This window comes from Panthera pardus, unplaced genomic scaffold, assembly GCF_024362965.1.
Source record: "Panthera pardus isolate Hobbes unplaced genomic scaffold, ASM2436296v1 HiC_scaffold_25, whole genome shotgun sequence".
NCBI classification, from domain to species: domain Eukaryota; kingdom Metazoa; phylum Chordata; class Mammalia; order Carnivora; family Felidae; genus Panthera; species Panthera pardus.
This window is the reverse complement of record NW_026526821.1, coordinates 10665271-10680711: the sequence shown is the minus strand read 5'-3', so window position 1 is coordinate 10680711 and position 15441 is coordinate 10665271. Positions and strand designations below refer to the sequence as shown.

The following is a 15441-nucleotide window of genomic DNA, read 5'->3' as shown; positions in this document are numbered from 1 at the left end:
ACGTCCGGTTCAGTTCGATTTCCAGCAGACAGCTGATGCTTTTTTACTACAAGTATTGCCAAGCCCTGTGCCACTGCAGGGGACACGCTCATACTAAAGAAATGTGTTGACTGAGATCTGAATTTAACTGAGCCTCCTCCACGTATCCCCGTCTGAGCCCTCTGTCCTCAGAGCACTTTCCCTCCCTCATAAACAAGTTTGGGACTGTCCGCCCCCTGAGAGCAGGGACCTCATCTGTCGTGCATCCCCAGGGCTGGCGCAGAACCTGCGCACAGTAGGGTGTTCGGTAAACACCTGGGGAGTGGCGAGGCTGAAAGGGCACTGCTGGGTCGTTTGCCACAGAGGCTGGACTGCAGGGTGCCTCTTCTCATTGATGAGCTGTATCCAGCCCCGTGCCCTGGGAACCAGGAAGTGGGGGTCTGGGACTCAGCCCCCCCACCCACGAGCTCTGGCAGACGGGGGCAGGGAGCGGCCATCAGTCAAGCTCCCCCCAGCTCCTCCGTGAGGCCGCGACAGCAGGTGTCGGATGGCCTGGGGGGCAAGAGGAGAAACTCACCTGTGCCCCCCAACGACTCTTACTCTCAAGACAAGAAACCAACACAGCCCTGCCGTCCTGGCTCCACGTGCAGTCAATTGAGCTCCCAGGGGGCACGTGCAAGGTCAGGTGACACTTTCTGAGCACCTACTATGTGCCTGGCACTTGGAGATCCTTGATCTCCTTTCGCTGCTGAAAGACCTGACACAAACCCCATTTTAAAGATGGGGAAACTGAGTCCCAAGCACAAAATATGGGGCCTATCCAGGCTTCGGGCCAAGTCCGCTGGAAGATCTGGCCTGCCTAGACTTTAAACATAAACAATTTTTATTTTGTAAAAAGAGCATGAAACCAAAAATGTAGAAAAAAAAATACGAAAGGGTGTTAATTACCACAAGATACCGTGAACTTTCCTGCAGGGGGGGCAGGGGTCGGGGTGCAGGGGGAGACTCCAGCCTGCTGACTGCAATTCACACACAGGTCTACTGGCATCGAGGACCATTTCTAATGGTGGAAAAGCTTGGACCCAAGTGAGCTAGAAAACTCCCTTGTCTATGTCGTCTTTCAAAGGCTTCCACTGAAGGAGCTGCAGGATACAGGATTCTTTCACCCCAAAGCCCGTCCTGACATGCAAGGGACCGAAAGTGAGACTGTTTGCTCGGTCTCTAGCGGGGCTTTGGGGCAGCGACCCGGCCTCTGGCTTTGGAGGCAAGTTTTGCGTCCCAGCCAGCTGTGCCTAAGCGGTGGGATCCAGCCCAGGGGGCCGAGGCCACTGTGGACGTGAGTCACCGAGGGCAAAGGTCCGCAGAGACTTAGTCATGCCCCAGCCCAGCCTGGAGTCTGACCTTTCCCAGAGGGAAGCCCGAGCTAGAGAGACTCCCACACCAGGTCTATTGTTTCAGAAAGTGGCTACACTGGGCAAAACCAAACCCGTGGAGAAACACAGGTGGCAGCAGGAGAGGCCTGCTTTAAGGTGGTTCCAATGTTTCTAGGATACTAATTCGTGGAAAGATGCTTAATTTAGCAGAAGAATTTTATTTTAAGCATGTGCATTTATATTTATTAAACAAAGCTCAAAATACAACCTTCGGGAACCTCCAAGTAATAAAGTGACTCATATTAGGATGTGATGACTCAGTGGGGGAAGAGGGAGCCCCACCACCCACGCCTCCTTGCTAAAAAATCAATTTGCCCTCTCAACAGGTGATGGGAGCCTCTGCCATCAGACTGTTCCAAGAACATCGTCCAGCAAAACAAAACACAAAATTCTCTTCAAACAATTTAAGTCTCAAAGCTGAGTAATCCGATGCAGGCAGGGTTCCAAGAGACACCCCCGCAGGACACAGAGAGCCAGGGAGCTCCTTGGCTGGGGCCAGGGGCCTGAATTCAGAAAGATTTACCAGCTGAAAAATTCCAAAACCCTGTGTCATGTGGGGGAACCTTCCAAAACATTGGAGCCCGCCCAGAAGTGGCCAGTCGCTCAGAGCCATGGCAACCCTGTTTCTGCTGCCACATCACTTTTATTTTTGTGTCCTTAGATTTTTTCCTGTTTTGCAATGTTTTGCTGGGACCCCCAACTCCGCCTGAGGCCCGGGTGGCCGGGGGCCAGGGTTACCAGCTGAAGGTCAGGAACAGCCTGGACTTCTCCACGTGAACTTCGCCTGGAGGGTTATTACACATTTTTTAAATTTCAGAGAATATATGGAGGCTGTGGGGCCATTGCCGAGCACGGTAAATAGGAAAGATCCTCATCATCCTGTTTGGTTTCTCTCTCTGTCCTCGCGGACATGAGAGGAGGGCTTCCCCGGGGAGGGGCGGGGCGGGAGGGGGGTGTCACGTCCAACTGCACTTGGGATTCCGGCTCTGTCGCCAGCTGTGGGCTGACCCGGGACTTGTGTCTCGACCCCTACGAGCCTCAGTTCCCTCAACTATAAATGGGGACAATGTCACCTGCCCCTTGGGGCTGGTGTGACAACCGAAGGAGACGACACCCATTCCACAGTATGAGTGAGCACCTACTATGTGCTAGGGACTGTTCTAGATGCTGTGGATACAGCAGCAAACAGCAGGTCTCTGTCCTCAAGGAGCTAAGATGTGGGAGGCCAGGTAACAGACGAAAAAGCAAACAGGCAAGACAATTTCAGCAGCGATACCTGGGGCCACCAAGAAAACAAAGCAGGACAGTGGGACAGAAGGGGACAGGGTCATGGGGCACGCTGAACAACTTCCGAGCAGACGGTCAAGGAGGGGCTCGTGGCGAAAGTCCCCTCTGTGCTGAGCCTTGAAGGCAGAGGAGGACCCAGCCTGGTACAAAGAAACGGTGCAAGGACATTCTAAGAGGGAACAGCCAAAGCAAAGGTCCTGAGGCAGAAACGAGCAGGGGGTGTCCGAGGACAGACCGAAGACAGGTGTAGCTACAGCCAAGTGAACAAGGAGAGAGTCCAAAAAGCTGAATTCAGAGGGATGGGCGAGGGCCAGGTCATACAGGCTCCTGGAAGTCATGAAAATAATGAAAAACAGTAATAAAAATAATATCATAATCATTATTATTACTGCTGCTATAAATAAGATGCCATTTTCCAAAACACCAAGCTCTTCTAACTTAAGAAACACCGTGCTGCCCCTCTCCTACTGTTTTTCCGACAGTCTCCAATTTGTCATCCCGCTGGAGTAGAAGCTGCCAATTCCATTTTAGTCGACAGCTATAAAAAGAACATTGGAGCCAGTGGTGCCGATGACCCAACACGGGGGCTAAGATTAGCCCAGGAGGCTGTCACCTTTCCTTAATGTGAGAACCAGCTGGGGTTCCCCTTCCTTGGAAAACTTCAGCTGTTCCACTCCGCCCCGCCCCGCTGCGCCCTTGCCGGCCAAGCTGTCCATGGAGATGGGAACGGGATGCGTTTTGGAAAAACGAAGTTGAGCAACAGGGAGTCCCCCTGCAGAAGGCAGTCCCGGGCTAGGAGGCGAGTACTTAGGGTCAAAAGAGCACGACAAGCCCCCTGTCTGTCAGAGCCCCGAGGAGCCCGACATCCCACGAGGGAAGGCCCACGGCGTCCTGGGGGCCCAGGGGCGTCTCCGAGACCCCTGCTGGCCTGTTGGCATGGATCCAGAAGCCGCCTTCACCCGGGATTCTTTAGGCTAGGCGTGAAAGCGTTCTGCACGGATTCTTTCGAGCCCGGGACCCATTGCAGAATCCGAGGGTCTATCTCACCACAAAATGGTTCCAATCAGTGGTTCAAAGCAGCTGAAGGGTCTTCAGGCAAATTAACCTTGTTCTAAGCTTCTTCAAAATAGAAGAGCTAACGGCCAAGAGGGCAGACTCTTAAGCCAGGCTGCCTGGGGTCGAACCTACCCCTGCCCTGTTACTAGCTGTGTGATCTTCCCTGAGTCACTTAACCTCTCTGGGCTCAGCTCCTCGTTAGGAAAATCAGGACCATGGTAGCTATCTGGTAGGGCTGTCGTGAGGAATGAGATTCGTTAATACCTATAAAGTGCTCAGAGGCCTGGCATCTAGCTCACTATGACTACTTTTTGTTGTCTTTCAATGCCCCTTGGTTCCATGAGATAGGATTTTATTCATCTCTGTTCTTTCCACAGCCTAAATATAATGATAACAATAAAAGCTAATATTCAGTGAGCATTCACCGTGTGCTACGAGCTATGCCAAGAGCCTAATGTGTGCCACCACCTATCTCATTTCAGCTTTTCTTCTCTCCAGAGAAGGAAATCGTCCGTATTTTACGGAAGGGTGAAACGCCGGCTCGGAGAGGTGACGTGACTTATCCAGGATGCCGAAGCCACTCAATGCAGGTCTGGGATTCGAACCCAGGCCTTCTGACCTCAGGCCCCGTGCTCGTCACCGTCCAGTCAATGCTGTCTACGGGCTGAGCAAGGAGAATTGTGACCGCAAAAACAACAGCGAACGTTCGGCAAGCGCTCCGTGCACATTACGCGTGCACTGACCGTGTCCGCACTGGGCTCCTGCGTGGGGCGGGGGAGCATCAGTGCCTCATTTTGCAGAGCAGCAAATGGAGGCCCAGGGAGGCTGGACATCAGGATCATGCCGGGCACTATCTGTGGGGGAGTCCCCTCACTGCACGCTTAGAGGAGCGCCCCCCGCAGGCAGCGGCTTAGACGAGACAGTACGTGGACGGTCGCGGACAAAGATCCCAGGAAGCTGCTCTGATTATTCTCCTTATTCATACACAACTTTCCAAAGGTGAAACAGACCGAGTTTTCTTGCCTCCACGAGGTCAACTGTGAAACTTCTTTTGAAACCAAGAGAAAGCAAGCTACAGAATAAATGCCGTCGATTCATTCCCTCAACAAACACTTAACCGGGGCATCTGAGCAGCGTCTCAAGTGTGTGAACTCCCGGGACAACGCAGGCTGACAGTTCCCAGCTCTGCAAGGGACCAGCAAGGACCCGGCCTCCAAGCCACCCCCACGCAGACCTGGGCATGGAGAATGAGACATCTGCAGATTACCAGCATTTTCCCCTCTGCCAGGAAGGTGCTGTGAGGCCACAGGCTTCTTGCGAAAGTCAGCAGAAGGCCCGCAGGAGAGTCGGCTCGCACGAAAGGTGTGTCAAACCCGCAGCAGCTAACGTGTGCTTGGTCATGTACATCTCAGGCCACTCTCCTGCTGAAGAACTCTCCGTGACTCCCTCTCAGCTCCCCCACGTGCAGACCATACCAAGGCCGTGTCTCTACCCGGTACTGGGAAACTTGTGCTGGCCTCTGCCTGTTTGGCAACACATTCCAGCCACGCTGGTTTGCTCTCCGATTTACAAAAGCCTAGCAAATTCCTGCAGGAGAGAGTATCACACCCTTCCACCACCTGAAAAGTAAGCCTCCCCCAAGATGCTGAGAAATGTGCGAGCCTCCATGAATCCACTATGCCATATACAGGCCTCAGCCCTAGGAAAGAACAGTAACAAATAGCGATCGTTAATGTGTATTGAGCACTTACTACGTGCCAAGCATTTTATGAGTGCTCACCATGTAGAAATCCTTGATCCTTAAACCACCCTGCGAGGCAGGAGCGTCATCATATCGTATAGATGAGGAAACTGGTACCCAGAGAAGATAAGTAACCTGCCCAAGGTCACACAGCTAGCAAATGGTGGAGCTGGGTCTGGGCTTTAGGAGCGTGAGCTCTTGCCTAACTAACCAAAGGAATATAAAGGATGTTCGTTGCTGAGTCACTTATAACAGCACAGAGCGGGAAGCAGCCTCAGGCCCGATAAAAGGAGGTAGTTGAATAAAGTCCTGGACAAACATAGGACAGAAGGCAAAGCATCCGTGGAAATGTCTGCGTCCCTAATCCCTCACTGCACCACCACTGCCCCTCGAACCCACAATGACCGACCACGTACCCTCTAAACCACTTCCAAGCCCACCCAGCCCTTTCCAGCCCCCCACTGCCGTAGGCTTATTTATGTCATGCCTGGTCACAGAGCCAGCCCACCCCAAGAGGAGGCTTTATGTGAGCTGGGAAAAAACACCCCTCCTCCAAGACCCCCTGCTTCCTCCTGCTAGCAGTGGTCTTAGTAATACACAGATTGATGATGCATCCCATTTGAAGAGCAGCCCCCAGAGGAGAGGTGCCCTTGTGCAGTGCACAGTCCTCACGACTGGACAACCCTGCCTACGATGGTCTCTGTATCATCCTCAGGGCGGTAAACAAACACGAATACACCCCCTTTTAGTGAAATCGTGTCCATTAGAGAAAAAAATTGATCTAGCATCCATAACTCTCAAATAATTGTATAACTTGAAATTTATCATTCTCTTTTTACCATGACCTCATTGGCAAAAGATATTAACAGATGATATGTGGAAAAAAAGAATACACGTGAGCAAAAACAAAAATATTAAACCTCTCATAGCAAAGTAATGTGAAGTAAAGAGAAGTACCAATTCAGCAAATATTTTTTAACTAAAAAAAAAAAAAAAAATGGCGGGACACCTGGGTGGCTCAGTCGGTTAAGCATCCAACCCTTGGTTTCGGCTCAGGTCATGATCTCATGCTTCGTGAGTTCAAGCCCCACATTGGGCTCTGTGCTGACAGTGTGGAGCCTGCTTGGGATTCTCTCTCTCCCTCTCTCTCTGTCCCACCTCCACTCATGCTCTCTCCCCTGCTTTCTCTCAAGCTTTTTTTTTTTTAAATAGCACTTCTGGGGCACCTGGGTGGCTCAGTTGATTAGGCGTCCAACTTCAGCTTAGGTCACGATCTCACAGTCTATGGGTTCGAGCCCCGCGTCGGGCTCCGTGCTGACAGCTCAGAGCCTGGAGCCTGCTTCGGATTCTGTGTCTCCCTCTCTCTGCCTCTCCCCTGCTCATGCTCTGTCTCTGTCTCTCAAGAACAAACAAACAATTTTAAAAATGGCACTTCTGGGATGGGGTGAAACCGTTACTGGCATAGTATTGATGGAAGTTTCAATTTGTACATTTCTGGAAGTTAATTTAGCAATATGTATTTAAAGCTCTCAAAACGACTACCCAAAATTCCACTCTAGGAATAAACCGTACATGCACAAAGACAGACAAACACTCACGTATCAAAGGCCAATTAACTGTCCTACAAGTATTGAAAGATTCATTGCAGCACTATTCGTAATAAAAAAAAATGTATGTAGCTTATGTTTATAGCTTACAATAAACCTGGAGCTGTTATAATTACTCGACATGTATTAACCTCTTTAGCCTTCATGCCAACCCTGTGGCAATAAGAACCCTTGTTATTATCGTTCTATATAAAAGGAGACGAAGGCACTGGAAGGGGAGATCATTTGCCTGAGATCACAGAACAAGCAGCAAAGTCAGCATCTGAACCCAGGATACCCAGGGCCACAGCACGCAAACTTATTCGCCCTGTGGAATGGCCTCCTTTTCTGATGATAGCATAAGGTTGAGAAGGTTTGCCTCTCTGTGTGAAAAAATAGTTAAAAGAAAAAAAAAAAGAAGGGCGCCTGGGTGGCTCAGCCAGTGAAGCATCTGACTTGGCTCAGGTCATGATCTCAAAGTTCGTGAGTTCAAGCTCCGTGTCGGGCTCCCTGCTGACAGCTCAGAGCCTGGAGCCTGCTTCGGATTCTGGGTCTCCCTCTCTGCCCCTCCCCGACTCACACTCTATTTCTCTGTCTCTAAAAAAATAAATATTTTTTAAAAAATGTAAAAAGAGTGATAAGGTTATCGTCCAACGAGAGAGCCCGGGAGCAGCCGAAACACTGTGGCACATCCACGCAGCAGTGAACTGTGTTGACATCCAGGGCTGGAGGCCTGGGAAGCTTCCCGTGGGGAGTAAGGAGAACAGAAACTAAGACCCTGCCCACAGGACCCATCCCCCAAATCAGTGCTGTCGGGAAGAAAGAGACGGTAGTTTTATATGGTGCTGGAGGACAAGGAAAGAGCTCAAAAAGCCCCCTGACCTGTGGTCTTCTCAGTAAACACGACTTTGGACTCGGCTGTGAAGTTCTGTCCCGTGAGGATCATCTGTTGGCCCCCGTAGACCAGGCAGCTGTCGATGTCCTGTCTTTCCACCATGGGCAGCTCGTGGGCGGATCGCTGGGCTGAGGGCGAGGGGAAAAGAAGTCATTGCAATTGCAGAAGAAGTCTGCTCAAAAGAGGCTGATTTCACGGCACGCCCCGCCCACCTTTGTCACCTGCTGTCATCACAAATGTGGAGCCATCAGCCCCCACAACGGCTGACCTTGGAAACAACATGTTCCTGTCTTAGTGCCCTAGGTTGTTAGGGCTAGTCTTCTTCCAACAACGCATCTTGTTTTCACAAATCAAGGGACAGGTGTCTATTCTCCCAACGGGGAGGAAAGGCGAATGAGATTTGATCTTTATTTTACATAAAAGGAGGGCAAGTCAACTTTTTCATAAGAGCACCCCTTTGCCAGAGAGTACCCTCTCCTTGTGCCCCTGATGTTAGCAAACACTTGAAGGGACCATGCATGCTGACTCTAGGACCCGGTTCCTGCAGAGTTCAGACATAGTCGCTTGGCAATTCCCTGGCAATCCTGAACTCAGTCTTCAAAACAACATCATCTTGCCCCATCACCTCTCTGACCTCACTTTCTAGGATCCCCCTCCTTGCTCACTGTGTTCTAGCCATGCTTCTAGAATGTTCTCAATGTCCCTCAAACACACTCCCCAACTCCTATTTTTGCACACTTGTACTTTCTAGTCCCTCCCTCTCTGGAAAGTTCTTCCTGATGATCTACATGGTTTCCTTCCTCACTTCTTGCAGGTTTCTCCTCCGGTGCCCCCTCCTCAGGGAGGCTTCCTTACCCCTACCCTTCCATCCTCCCACCTTGAAGGTAAAACAGCAGTACACACCTCGTCTGTCTGTGTCTCTCCCCTCCCCCTTCCCCTTTATCTTGTATGACCCTGTTTTATTGGGTCACCTGTCTTTCAAATCTCCCCACACTAGAATGTAAGCCCCAGGACAGAGCTCTGTACTGCTGTAAGCCCAAGGCCAGGAACAGTGTCTTCTTGGATTTAGTAGGAGGTGCTAGGGATGAATGGACAGAAGGATGGATGGATGGATGGATGGATGGATGGATGGATGGATGGACAGATGAATGGATAGATGGATGAACAAATGGACAGATGGAAGGATGAATGAATGGATGGATGGATGGATGGATGGATAGATGGATGGGTGGGTGGGTGGGTGGGTGGATGGAGGGACAAATGAAAGGATGGATGAATGGATGGATGGACACAGATATGGATATATCTCAATATATCTTAATATGTACGTACATGGAAGTCTCTCTATATCTAGATCCTCATCTGTATCTATAATGAATGAAAGATGGAGAAACAGAACAGGTCTATGCTGAGTGTTGAGTCACAACGATATATGCTCACAGCAACTTTCTGAGGAAGGAAGTATTAAAATTATTCACATTTGCCTGGGGAGAAAACTAAAGCTAAGAGAAGTCAGGTCAGGGTGTGTGGTTAAGCTTAGGTCTGAATCCTCAGAAGATGGTTTGTCCAGCTCCAGAGGCCCCAGTCCTTAGTCACTGCAGCCGGCCACTGATTGTTCTGGAATGCAGGCTGCAGGGAAGAACGAAGACCCTCTCCAGCCCCCTTCCCTGCACAGGGTGAGAAACACATCCCAGTCAGCGAGAGGGACTCATCTGCCCGGGCCTCGCCTTAGCAGCGTGGGCTGACGAGGCCGGCCCTCCCCTTATGAGTCAGCCTGAGCTCCTGGCGTTCCTCCCGAGCCCAAGAACCGGGCGGAGGGCCAGCCCTTTCCGTGCCAGGGGCCCGAGGACCTCCCCATCCGGGAGCTGGGGCGGGCAGCAGCCGCGTGAGGCCTGGGGGCCCAAACCTAACCCTTCCCTCCTGGCCGGCCTGGACCTCCAGGTGGCGAGCACGCCCCTCCCCCGATCCCGAAACCCGCTCCTTCGGGAGCAACCGTGCAACTGGCAACATTTCAGGAGTCTACGGTGGACCCGCCAGATGCTCCCAGACACTTCACCTTGAAAGTGCAACCCGATGACTCACAATGATCCCCTGTCGGTTTCACCCCATCCCTGGCTCAGCCCAGGGACCAGCCAGCCAGTGCCGAGCCCAGGGGCTGCCGGTTCAGAGCATACATTCAAAAGGCCTCTCTGCAGAAGCTGCTAATTTCTCCCACATGGGCTGGGTCATTAATCCCTTCTTTCAGTATAGGAGTTTTGTGGGACTTCCTAATTGAGCTGCCACAAATGGAGATTTATGAGCAGTGAAGACACCAGTTGCTTCGCCTGGAAAAGCAGGTCCCGACTTTTAAGATCTGCCTCCGATGAGTCTGGGGGGCAGCTGGGGGCTTCGGGCCCCAGGAATGGGTGCCCCCCCCCACCAGGAATGGGGGGCAAGAGCCATCCCTCCCATTCTGCAGGTGGAAAGCCTGAGTCATCACTCCTGGGCAAGCCAGCCAAGGGCTCGCAGCCAGCCGGGCCGGAGACCGGCCGTGGCCGTGACTCTCGGCGCTGGGTGGGAAGCTGGCCCGGACGGCTGCTCTGTGAATCACTGAGCACTGCTGTGAACACAACGGACTGCTTCTCCTGCAAAGCCTTGTGGTTTTGACCAACCAACTTTTTCTCCCTCTGCCTCATCTGCATTTCCCACCCCTTCTCCTTATCTGAAGGAAAACACTCTTTTTAAACAGAAGTTTAAAGAGAGAGGATGACGAGAGTCCAGCCCAGCTCCCTGTACTTTCTTTTGCCTCCTCTCCAGTCCTGAACCCCAAGTGGGAACGCCAGAGTCACCGTGAGCTTGTTAGAAACGCAGGGCTATGGGCCCCACCCCAGACCTCCTGAACCCAAGGAAGGGCTCAGTGCAATAAGGGATCCGTGTGAATGTTACGCACTGACCAAGAGGCACTCTTAGCTCTGGGGCCACGTTAGAACGAGCCAGGAAGTTTAGAAAGTACGGACACCCAGGCCCTGATTGTAGAGCAGGGGTTCTCAGCCTGGGCACTACTGACCTGCGGGCTGGACCCGCGTTTGCTGTGGGGCTGTCCTGTGCCCTGCGGGATGTTTAGCGGCATCCCTGGCCTCCACTGGATGCCAGCTGCACCCCTCCCAGTTGACACACGGAATTACCCCTAGATATAGAGCTGGATGGCCCCTGGGAAGGAGGGGCCCCAAATCGCCCTTGGATGAGAACCACGGACTCCAATGGTCGGAGGGGAGGACCCCAGCCTACATTTTTTTTTTTAAAAGAATCCTTAAGGCTTCCAGTGGGCCCCACAAGGTCTGATCCGCAGCACCATCATGGCAGGATGATGCAGGACCCTGGGAACCAAAGGAGAATTCTGTTTCCTGCTGCTTGGGCTCTGGGGTCAGAAAGCCATGGTTTTCAAGGGTTTGCCTCCTGTCGCCTCCGTTCTGTGCGTCCCTGGGCAAGTGACTTCACCTCTCTGGGTCACAGATGCCGCCTAAGAGTACCTGCCCTCACGGGTGTGCTACAAACAGTACGAGACAACATAGCACATGTCAACATGGACGCAGTCAGGACAGACCTGGGAAAATGGCTAATGTCCATAACCCAGCTATCCGTCCACGGACGAATGGATGGCCGACGTGTGGTATACCCATACGGAAGGACGATTCAGCCATGAGAAGGAATACAGGCTACACCACAGACGAACCTTGAAAACCTTATGCTAAACGAAGGGGCCAGACACCAAAGGACAATTATTCTGTGCTTCATATTCACAACACTCAGAATAAGGGCATCCATTGAGAAGGAAAACAGACAGGGGTGCCCAGGAGTCTGGGGTTTCTTTTTGGGGTGGTGGACAGGCTCCGTACCCATACGGCTGGTGGTAACCCCACCTCGTGAGTGTCCTCCACACCCCAGAACTGTAGTCCTCACGGCGGGCTAAACGGTAAACTGTGTTAGGTGTATTTTACCACGACAAAACAGGACAAACACAAAACCATCGAGTGTAAAACAAAAGCACTCAGCCAGGGCCTAGCGCGCGGTAACCATTCGAGAAACTATTCTTTAACGCTGTTAACTTCCAAACTGCCGCTCTTTCTTGCCCAGCCGTTTTCGAAATATTTTCTCATCTGTTATCGTAACAGACCCTTAAACGACGGCCCTGCTGGAGCACCGAGGAAGGCACTGTTCACGACACTCGAGAGACTGAGAAACAAATCCTAGGCTACTCGGCTCCATCCAGGGGCGGCCCCAGCTTGGGTGCGGGCTAGAGCGTCGGGCGGTCCTCGGTCCTCGCTCGAGCGACCCTCGCGTGGGCTTCTCCAAACCTGGGTCCCCACCTGTAAAGTGCAACTGTTCCCAGACCCCCCTCCCAGGCCGTCCCGAGGCATCCACGGGAGAACGCACACGAAGCGTCTCTGCCTCGGTAAATTTCAGCCAGCAAGGTCACCGACGCTCAAGCCTGTGGTGTCTCGAGTACGTCCCACGCGCCAGGCACTGGCTGAGTGTGGCCGCCTTACAGTCAGTATTTCGCCAAATGTGTGCCGACCACGTCCCGTGTGTTTACACGGCCCGTGTGCTCTGGGCGCTGCTGGTCTTGGTGGATCCCGAACCACTAGCTAGGATTTCCCAACCGTCACTGCCAGAGTGTCTCCAAGTAAGGTCCCCAGGTCACCTGGTTGGAGGAGGCGCTTCATCAACATGCAGCTACGCAGGCCACCCCTCAACCCACTGCACCCGGAGCTCCTAGAATTTGCATGTGAACAATCTTTCCAGGTGACTTGTTGCCCACATTTGTTTAAGAGCCAACTTTGACTCTGAAGAGGCCACATCCGGGCAAGGGGACCTCCTCCAGGGAATGCCCCTGCATCCTCAGAGAGCCCAGAAGCAAAGCAAACAAAGCCAATTAGCCTCCGAAAGAGGAACTGAAGAGAGGCAAACAGCAAGCAAAATTACCCTCCTGGGGTCCGCTTCTTCCTCTCTCTCTGATGCAACTTCTCACACCTACGGCTGCTAATTGGACCGACACCACCCAGGACCTGTGGGAGGGCTCTCAGGAAGCCCGGGCCCACAGCAGCCCCCATCAGCAGCCCCCTGACTCTCCTTCAGCCTGTCCACCGTTAGAGAATCTAAACCACCCAAACCGGTTACCCTGCACTGTTCTCCCCCCAGACCAGGGGCCGCCATTTTAAAGGCATCCCGAGGGCCCCGCTCTCGCCTGTGGGTGAAGTCTAGGCCCCCTGTTCCAGCTTAAGCTTCTAGGTGGCCCTCACCAAGAGACTTCCCCAGGCCTCCCCCCTGCCCCCAGATTCTGGCACGTCATAAAGGGGCTTGGGGCTCCTGTGTTTTACGAGCTCTGAATCAACAGGGCACTGTTGGTTTAACCAGTTTGGGTGTTTGCTTTTACCAGCAACAGTGGCTGATGGGGAGCGGCAAAGCGGTGAGGGGAAATTCTCACCGGCGTGGGGTCCTGCGGGGTCTGCCCGACTCAGCCTGGAAACGGAACATTTCTGCCTGCCTGTCTAGGATCCGCCCCGTCACTGGGGTGTGTGGCCAAGAATTACGATCTGCCCGAAAAACCTCAGGAGACAGGCAGGAGAGGCTGGACAGAGAAATCTGATGCCGCAAAGTAGGTGGATTCTGCTCATAATAGCGAATAATTACAGCTGCCATAGAGAGCGTCTCGGTTTCCAAGCACTTCACGTATACATTTTTGTTTGTATTATAACCCAGGTGAAGAGGCAATTTGGGGCCGTGGGTAAAAGGCTGCTGCCTAAGTCCAAAGCCCAGCTCGGTGACCTCCGAGCTTTGGGACCGTGGGCAAGTCCCGTAATCTCTCTGTGTCTCTCTTTTCTCATCTATAAAATGGGCATAATCAGAGTACCGGCCTCATGGGGCCGTTTGCAGATTAAATGAGTTACACGAATGCAAGCTAGACGGTGGGATTCCACTACCCTGAGAGGCCCCTTTTCGGGAAAGGCTTCCCCGTGGGAAAGCCGCCAGCCAGCCCAGGCAAGGAGGGGCCTCCCGGAAGCCTCGTCCCGGCCGAAGCCCTGACCACCCCTGGCCACGGTGCTCCGGCTGCCGCACACCCTTCTCGTGTCTCCATCAGGCCGCCGTCGTTGGCTGATGTATTCCGGCCTGGCTCAGAATAAGGTGCTGACTCAGACCTGGCCGGAGACCGGCCCCTCAGGCCCCTCGGCCCCTGCCCCGGACATTCCCCGGTCTTCCCTGGGAAGTGGGAGGTGGGACAGCAGACCCCAATGCTCCCTGCGTGTGGGGTCCACCTCTGTGAGGGTCCTGTCGCCACTCACACCACAGGAGTGGGGTACCGTGGGCACGAATACACGGGGTCTGCCGTGCATGTGACCACCTTCTAACTCCAGACCTCAGGGGGCCTCAGCTTTCTCACCTGGAGTATGGGACAGTAACGTGTGCCCTGAAGGGCTGGTATCTCAGCTCATCGAACCCACAAAGCTCGTGGGCCATCGCGGGAGCTACTTTCTTGCTCAATTACTATCCCTTTCCAATGTGCTAGCGGGGACATTCCCACGTGTCTCCATACAAGACCCTCCCCCCGAGAGCTGCAGGCCTCTCCGTGAGCTGGACGAGTGTCCCGGTCACCGAAGGACCCAGGCGGCCTGGACGGGGGAAAGGACACGGGTGTCACCCCCAGCTCTCCCCTTCTCCTTGCCAGCCGCGCGGCCGCAGCAAACCCCAAAACTCTTCCGAACCTCAACCCCCTAGAACAGGAGCTCCACGAGGGGGGCGTTCCGGGCCCCCGACACTCGCTGGCAGGTGCCAATCCAGCAATGTTACTGAGTGCACCAGCCGAGCCAGTCCGCGAGGCGAGCCTCACCGTGGAGCCAAGTTCCGACACGCGAGGGTCAGGGGCGCCGCAGGCCTTCCGTCGGGGCGGTGATGCCTTCCCTGCACCTGTGTGACCGGCTCGGTGAAGGGCTGGACGCTCTGTCTTCAATCAGCGGAGAAGCCACCCGGCTCCTGCCTTCCCACCCCCGCGCCCGGGTCTCCTGCACGCACCCCCTGGCCCACACGCTCCTCCGGCCAGGTCACTTTCCAGGTCCCGTCTCAGCAGCAGGGCGTGTGCTTGGGGCCGGCACGCCTGAAACAATTGGTGTTTGTTAACCTTGGCAGGCACAGAGCGGCCGTGAGAGGCCCAGGCCCAGGCAAGGGCCTCTGGCTTCCCAGCCAGCAGGTGTGAGACACCCCACGAGACAGGCGCTGGGTTGGCCTGTGGTGACCTCGGCTGGCACCTGCCGTGTGTACACGCGTTCGTCTGGCCCCGACGAGAGCCGAGAGACACCTAGTGTTACTGTCCCCATTTTACAGATGAGGAAGCTGAGGCACAGAGCGGTAAGTGACTTCCTGGGACCAAAGAGCCCGTAAGTGGCAGAAGCATTTCTTTGAACCCAGGCCCACACCTCAGCACTACCCTAG

General features: G+C 53.7%; 1 protein-coding gene across 5 annotated transcripts in view; it reads right to left on the bottom strand.

The window, feature by feature from the left end:
• Nucleotides 1–15441, bottom strand: part of NFATC2 (nuclear factor of activated T cells 2) — a 157673-nt gene that overhangs the window by 53092 nt on the left and 89140 nt on the right. For all 5 annotated transcript variants that reach the window (XM_019458136.2, XM_019458137.2, XM_019458135.2 and 2 more), the window contains exon 6: nt 7965–8105. In XM_019458136.2, coding sequence (XP_019313681.1) covers nt 7965–8105 — 141 coding nt within the window. The remainder of the gene's footprint in view (nt 1–7964; nt 8106–15441) is intronic.